The 8,107-nt window shown below is 37.6% G+C and overlaps 1 protein-coding gene across 2 annotated transcripts in view; it reads right to left on the bottom strand.

Moving 5' to 3' along the window:
• Positions 1 to 1,397: 1,397 nt before the first annotated feature.
• The window catches only part of MAT2B (methionine adenosyltransferase II, beta), a 25,708-nt gene continuing 18,998 nt past the window's right edge, over positions 1,398 to 8,107 (bottom strand). For both annotated transcript variants that reach the window (XM_015425512.1, XM_015425510.1), the window contains exons 5-7: positions 4,376 to 4,569; positions 2,321 to 2,434; positions 1,398 to 1,715 (exon numbers count right to left, since the gene is read on the bottom strand). In XM_015425512.1, coding sequence (XP_015280998.1) covers positions 1,545 to 1,715; positions 2,321 to 2,434; positions 4,376 to 4,569 — 479 coding nt within the window. In that variant the 3' untranslated portion in view covers positions 1,398 to 1,544. The remainder of the gene's footprint in view (positions 1,716 to 2,320; positions 2,435 to 4,375; positions 4,570 to 8,107) is intronic.

The following is an 8,107-nucleotide window of genomic DNA, read 5'->3' as shown; positions in this document are numbered from 1 at the left end:
GATGATGTAACCTACCTCACAGGGTTGTCATGAGGATAAAAAAAAGAGCAGAATAGTGTAAGATGTTTTCATCCCCACTGTGGAGAACTGCAGGATATAAATGAAGTAAACAATAAATATATCTGAAGATGGGAGGTAGATGGCTGTTAAGTGGGAAGGAGAGAGGCTATGGGTACTTTCAGGGAAGGGAAAGATGAAATAGTGGGGGAGGAGGAATTATATGACTCCCACAAACCCTTAGTCTGAGACTCTTAAAGCAGTTACTTTGTATCTAATAAGCACTAAGCACCTCCCTTCTCTGATAACTGGGATCACATAGAGTACACTGACATTCAATGTCGTGCTAACAGAGTTAATAAAATGAAGCGTGTGATGCTCTTGACTCCTATGTTCTCATCAACACATAACCCACAGCAAACTCTATAGGATCCAGGGGGAAAGGTTCTGATTAAAGAAAAAATAAAAATAAATCAACTCTGTCACACACTCTTAGAGTTGAGGGTGTGGGTTGGAGGTGGTTTAGAGCCCTCCAACCAGAGGGACTTATTTAAATGGTGCTATAGAAATATAACAAAGTGAAGGGCCTGGATCAGGGGTTGCAACAGAAAGTTCTTATGAGAAATGGGACATGTACGCAGTTTATGAATTGGATTTCTAGTCTCTTTGTACCATAGGAAGATATTATACCTATTTTCCAGGTTGTATGTATTGTGATGATTTTACTGACACAAGCCTACTTGCAAAACAACTAGGATTGCTATTGCTCTCTCATAACTTCTGAACAATGATGATTCCAATACGATGTGTTAAACAGGTTCTTTATTGAGACCACTCTGGTTTCTACAGGATCCAAATGTCTAAGATAAAAAACAGCAAGAAAAATGGAAGGAAAGTGTACATTATCTCATGCCTCTGCCACAACAAAATAAAGGTCTCACTCTCCAGATTGGTATGTGTACATAAGCATGCACATGATAGAGAGGTATGTGAACTGTTCTGTACAAATATAAAGAAAGCTGCAAGAGTTTTGAAATACAGAACATCATGAAAATCTCTCAAGCATCAAAATTACACATTACCTGCAAAAATAAAGCATTGTTTTAGAACACTTTGATCATAGCTCAAGCAAAGGAAACTCTGGAGTTTCCATCACATTAGTATACTTCAAAAACAATGAAAAAAACTGTGCTTTTTGGCCATTAGGGAGATAAATTTCAAGGGAGATTCAGGATAGCAAGGCAAATATATAAACATAAACTCTATATTTCAGCTATGAGGAAATACATCTTCATATTAACAGTTACTGATGGCTGGAATTGTCATTGGTCACTGGCTACTTATGACAAGCCAGTAACAAATGCAGATTAAAAAATCACCTCAATGTTCTTTTTTTTTGTCAGTTAGCCTCTTTAACCATTTAGCTAGTGCAAGATCATATTTTTACCTGATTGAATTAAACTTGAAACATAGAACATTCAATACAAAACTATTCTCCCCCCCTTTTAAAAGTGCCTCATTCCATAATACACTAAGCTATTTACAAACTAATGGAAGACAGTCTGTCTCCATCTTTTGTCAGGAAGGAAAGGCCAAAGAGATTCCTTAATCCCAATTCGAAATGGAGTTTGTTGTCCAATGCCCAACATCTGTAGTCTAGAACAGTCAAGCTGAGCATTCCTGGGACGAGCAGCACCCATTACTGGGCTATCAGTGATCTTAAAAATAAGAAACAAAGACAGAGTGAGAGACATACTCTATTTACAACTGGAGTTTCTGGAACTAGAGCTCACAGTTTCTTCATAATATATTCTAAGTATTTTCCCATACTAATACTTAGATACAAATGCTTTGTTTTTGCTATTATTGAATTGAGACAGGCAGAAGCCCCCACAGCTACAGCACTGTACATGTTATTTGTCAATTCCAAAGAACCATCCATCCCTGCAACCTCTTGTAAAGAAAGAAAAACTGTTCCTAAAGGTCATGGTACCCTTCCAAGCAAGCATCTGAAGAAACTTCAGTCAGAACAAAATATCAGTTCTTGTGTGCACAGGAAATTTTGAATCCAAGCCTGCTATTTTAGCTCAAGTAACTGTTGGGATCAATCTACAAGTACTAAAGTAGATGTTTAGGATTAACCTAAACTTGTAGAAAGAAACCCCAGAATATTGTTTATCAATCTGTATGATGTAGAAAGTTCTCAGATGCAAAGACAAATATTTTCAAATGGAAATATAATAACAGGTGGAATGAATGCCATATGTTCACCATTTGCAATTTTGCTTTCTTTGTGTGTAGAAGGAGAAAAGGATTTACTTACTGGTCTCAGGTGGCTACTGGGAAGATTGAAAGCATCAGCCATAACACATGCCATTTCATACTTAGTCATCTGCTCCTTACCAGACCAGTGGAATATTCCTTTTATAGATGGATCCTACAAAATATAAAAAGGCTACTTAGCTGTTAGTGCACTGTATACAATTAAAGAGCTCAAAGAGAAGTTATCCCAAAGCAATGCTGCAGAAAATTCCTTTAAGTCTAATGTAAAAAGTAATTAAAAAAAAAACATCAGGAGTGATCTTAAGTCATGGGCACATTTATATGGAGTATCTTGACCCCAAGCCATTTATAATGTAGTGACAGCATTAGTGGGCAGTAAGTTGGGTTGTAACAGGAAGAATGATACAGTATACAAGATGCTCTATGTCCCCTGCTTTTAACTGTGTGGAACTGCACACATGCGGAAAAGAAAGAAGGGTTTTATAGGTCAGTTCCAAGCAAATATTATACACATTAAAAGTTCTCAGAAGATTGCTGATTCCTAAAAGGAAAAAATAGAAGAAGAATTTATGGGCCAAAGAGAGCATTGTTGAGAGTAACTTGACCAGGAGTCTGACAATTCAAAGAATTCTGAGATCCAGTTTTCTCCCATTAGAAAAGACCATTTCATATATTATTGTTCTAGGAATATATAGGAAAAGATCACTATTGCATATAAGTGTTGACAGCAACAGAGTTCATGGCCATTCTAATTTCTTGCATATAGACATTACAGGAGATGGCTTTCTATGCATCTCTGATGCAACTGACATTTCTCAATTCAACAGTGTCAGCATGACAAAAGGTCATCAAAATGAAAAACCTTCTCTTAAATATCTTTGGTGAATGCTGTGAAAATTAAATACTAAGTTCTTAATGTAGTCAGCTAACATTAATTGCTGAGAAGTTTCTGCTTACATAGATATTTAGATTAACAACAGGAGAATTTAGAACACAGCACAAGTCACAAACCTTCCTAATTTTGCCCAGGATCCAAAAATGTTGTGCCTGCATCTTGAAAAACACTATAAACATTAACTTTTTAAAAACCCATAAACTTGTGAGCATGACGAGAGTAAAGGTTTCCAAAGCAAAGGATAGCAGGTGCTATAATGTAAAGTTCCAGCTTACCCCTTACGTCTACAGCAGTGGCTTCTGTGGATATAAGTGAGGAATACCAAGTGATTTTTTTTTAAGAGGTGGGGGGGGGGGGGACACACACACTCAGAAAGACTGCCCTGTTGATGAGTCCCATGTAGTATAGGTTGTGCACACAGAGAGACAAAATAAATGCACTCTCACACTCTCCACAGCTATCTAATTCTACCCGTTAACATTAATTTCCATCTGACTGTCACCGTATTTATTGCCTAGAAAGAAAGAAGCCCCAGCTAAAAATTCAAGGTCTGGCCAAAAATTGCAATCTGCATATAGTTACCATTATACAAGACTTAATGGGTACATGCTGCAAATGCTAGAACACTTAACATGCCTTTTTCAGTCCTCCTGGATATAACATAAGAATATGCTTCATGGAAGTGTGACTAGTACAGAATGCTGTAGTGTGCTAATATGTATCCATTTGTTGTAATTATATATACTAGCCCAACGGTGTCGAACTCATTTGTTATGAGGGCCGGATCTGACATAAATGAGACCTTATTGGGTCGGGCCATGTGTGTCATAAAACGTACTGCCAGGTAGCAGAGATATAAACTTTATAAAGGACACAAAGGGATTTTTTTTACTTAAAATAAAAACATGCTTAAAACATTAGCACTCTTGCAATATTTTGTTTATTTAACAGTGTCTGATAACTGATACCTCTTGCTCTGAATTATTGCATCAAAATGTCTGTGCAATCTTGAGTATGCTGTTCAGATGTGTATCTGTAAGCTGCAAACGTATGATGACGCAGCAGCAACATAATTGGAAGAAGAAGCAGAAGACAGCCAGTTCCACTGCGGGCCTGATAGGACCCCTGGGCCGCATGTTTGACACCGCTGTACTAGCCCATAAAACAATTTAAAAAGAATTGATTTACACAAGTTCTCACCTCCATTCTCTTCTCTGCTAGCTGTCGGCAAATACTAGCTACATCCTTTACATAGGTAGGAAACCTCTGCTGCCAATGGTCCATATTGGCTGACTTATTACTGAATTGCACTTTATCAAACATAACTGTCACAGCACTCTCCTCCAAGCTTTCAACCTCTCCATATAAAATAGGAACTCTAAGCACTGCAGCATCTAAAAGACGAGAAGAGGTTTAAATACACAGAAATAGATATTAAGAGAAATGATGAAATTCCCAAACCTAATTCTGAAGGGAAACAGAAGCAAAACGTAGTTGAACTATGACAACACATATCACTCAAGTCAGTAGGTGTCAGTGTACTACTAGTCCATGTGGAAGGAGATACAATTCAAAAACTTTCATGTGACATTTCAGAATTACACTCCTAAATTACACTGAGAAGCATCTCAAAGACTAACAGGAAAAATACTCAAAGAAGTGTCCAGAGTCTTTCCATGCCAAAATTAAATTTGGCACAAATTCTATTATGGCCATGGGATTTGCTAAAATGTATCTACAGCCTTTAAAAAAAAACAAACAAACAAATAAATACTATCACATACAGGCAGAGCTATACCCCCCTGAAAATGTTAAATGTCACATTTCCCACAACATGGATACTTGCTGCCTTCAAAAATGTAGAAGGCTGTGTGTAAAAATTAACAGAAATGTAGTAATAACAGAAGATCAAACATTTAAAGGCTATTTCTAAATTCTCACACCCACAATTTCTCCTGTACCAGTAGATCTTACAATGCATTTGTGTAGATTCATTTGACACATTTTGTTGCAATACTTTCATAAACATATGCAGAAATTCTGAAAAATGCAAACAAACAAACATGTTGAGGAATAGCATAGTTTTGCTAAGGGAGGTCTTGTTCCAGTCTCAAAATCTTTTTGACAATATCGTTAACGCAGACAGACTGGAATGATCTAGTAAATACTTTGGGCTGGATCCAGTTATTGCTGATATTACTTTTGTTCCCTTCCTCCTAAGCAGAGGGGGAACGGCAGGGCCTGCAGCTGAACTGCAATCAGGAGAAAGAACACAGTGAAACCACCCCCTCCTCCTCTTCACTGGCGCTGCTCTGATGGCAGGGTACCCCCCCCAATAACCTGCATGACTTTTTGACCTCAAGACCTGCAACTGTGGAAATCAACTTTCCTGGTTTTGGAAAGGAATGTTGGAAAGAGCGAACAAAAGAGAAATATTTACATCTATCAGTGCCTTCCCTTGCTGGATGCAGTCCATCCAGTCTTACTTGGGATTTTTCAGTCTGGAAGCAGACCACATCAAATTTCGTTGTTTCAAACACCAAAATAATATAACATTAAAATGATTTTTCTTGACACTGCTAAGAATATTTGAGATGATGGACAAGTGGACTTTTAACATTGTAATAATATATGTAATAATATATGTTCAATTTCCATTTCCCCCCAACAAATTCTGCAGCCTAAAATATGCATACTAAGATTTGACTGTTTTATTAATACGGCAAAGCTAACACTTTCATATTGTAAGTTGCATGAGAGAAAGGCAAGAAATAATGGAGAAAGATGACATTGACTTCATGTGCCTTCCTGAATGCTGTTGCTTCATTTTCCTACACCACATCTCTCCTTCTGGTCTATCGTAACCCCATACATTGCTGCCAGCCTGGGGAAGAAACAACTTTTGCCAACTAGATTGAAAAATATAGCACTCCATCTACCCTGCATCACATAAGTATGGATATATAAGCTGGCAGCCATCTATTGGATATGTTTGACCATACAATTCACCAGTCTGCTTCTGTTCATAAACACAACACATTGAAAGTCTATATTTTAATAAGGGAATCACATCCCAAATGGGATGGAACAGCTTGTCTTTATATATATAATTTTCAACATGCAAAACAAACATAAAAGGGGGAAATTCAATTTCCATTTCTTCAGTATCATACTGATGCCTGCTTTATCATAAATTTGTATATTTCACCTTGTAGAAATAACCATGTCGCTTACAAATATATCTTATAGAATAAATGTCCTTAAACACAGTTTAAATGACTCTGTTGATTACTTGGAATAATCTTCAAACCATTGATAAAATCTTGACTATGTATTCTTGAATACAGTCTCTGGTTGTGATTTTTTCCCCAAACCTGTGACGATTGGTCTAACTCAATATTATGACCCAAGTTTTGCATCCATTTTATCATAACGTCTGTAACCACTTCGTCTTGGGTCTAATTTTCTAAAAGCAATGCATAATTTTTTTATAAGTTTCTCATCAGCATACATCAATATCTTATCTATTTCTAATATTTTGTCATAAAAACCTGTCGGCTTATCTTTGCTATATCTTGATTCTATTTGAATTCTTCGCCACCATGTTAAAGTTTCTATTGGTTTCAATTCATTTCTGTTAGTAAGTCTTCATACCTTAAAATTGTTCCTTCCTGTGTTAGGTTAGGATTTGTAAAAGCTTCTAATGGGGCGACCCATTTAGGAATCTTGGTATAAAAATTGTTTTTAGACTCTTTCCATACCTTTAATAAATAGGCTCTAATATAGCGTTGTTTGAAATATTTGTGTCTCTCTGCTTTCCCATACCATATAAAAGCATGCCAAAAACAAAAGGTCATCATCTTCTAATTTCAAAAGTCTTACATTTTCTAAAGTAATCCATTATTATTATTATTACAACATGGGATTTTTACCCCGCCCACCCCCGAAGGGCTCTGGGTGGCTTACAGAGTATAGTGTGTACACACACTTTTTAGAATCCTAACTATGGCCACAAATTCAGGGGGATGGGAACCCTACCAGATACCCTCCAAAGGCTTTTTTCCACAGATGTTCTTGCTTCTCCTTCCGTCTTTTTTTTTGGGGGGGGTGGTCACATGCTTCTTCGTGCAGTTCTTTCTTAGAGGGGGGACTTCAGTTAGCTGGCTTCCACAGTGGCCCCTGCTGGCTCGTCGGGCTTGCTGCACGCAGGCGATGGGGATTACGTCCTTCCGGCTACAATCTCTCCAATGATGCCGCGCTGCTGCTGACCTCTGACCAGTCGTTGTTTTGGGGGGGCCGTCCCTTCGCTGCTGCTTCTGCCGCTGTTTTGCTGCCATTGTTGTTACTGGTGCCACTATTTTCTCTCTGGAGCCACAGTACCCATTTATCTACTCGCCATATAGGGCTTTCGAACAGCTGGGTTGGCTGAAGCTGGGACTAAGGTCGGGAGCTCACCCCGACCGTGGTGGGATTCGAACAGCCAGACAGCAGTTCGAGATAGTTACACTTTGCAGGTATTAATCACCTGCGCCACCGCTCCCAGTCTTTTATCCATGTCAGAGATGTAGCTCTATAATAAAGTAGTCAATCCGGTTATGCCAAACCGCCTCTTTCTTTGGCATCTTGTAAGGCTTTAAGTTTAATTATTGGTCTCTTGGCTTGCCAAATAAATTGTGTCATCATTCTGACAAGTTCTTTAAAGTATTTTTGATTCTGAAGAATAGGTATTGTTTGAAATAGAAAAATCAATCTTGGTAAAATGTTCATTTTTAACAGTAGCAATTCTTCCCATTAAGGATATTTGAAGGTGCTTCCATTTTTCCAAATCTTTCTTAATTTCATTCATCAATTCCATATAGTTATTCTCAGAGTACATCTATTTGTTATAGTTATTCCTAAGTATTTGATCTTCTTATGTACTTTTAATCCTGC

The sequence above is a fragment of the Gekko japonicus genome, unplaced genomic scaffold (genome assembly GCF_001447785.1).
Source record: "Gekko japonicus isolate JY-2015 unplaced genomic scaffold, Gekko_japonicus_V1.1 scaffold571, whole genome shotgun sequence".
NCBI classification, from domain to species: Eukaryota; Metazoa; Chordata; class Lepidosauria; order Squamata; family Gekkonidae; genus Gekko; species Gekko japonicus.
This window is presented reverse-complemented; position numbering and strand designations above follow the sequence as displayed.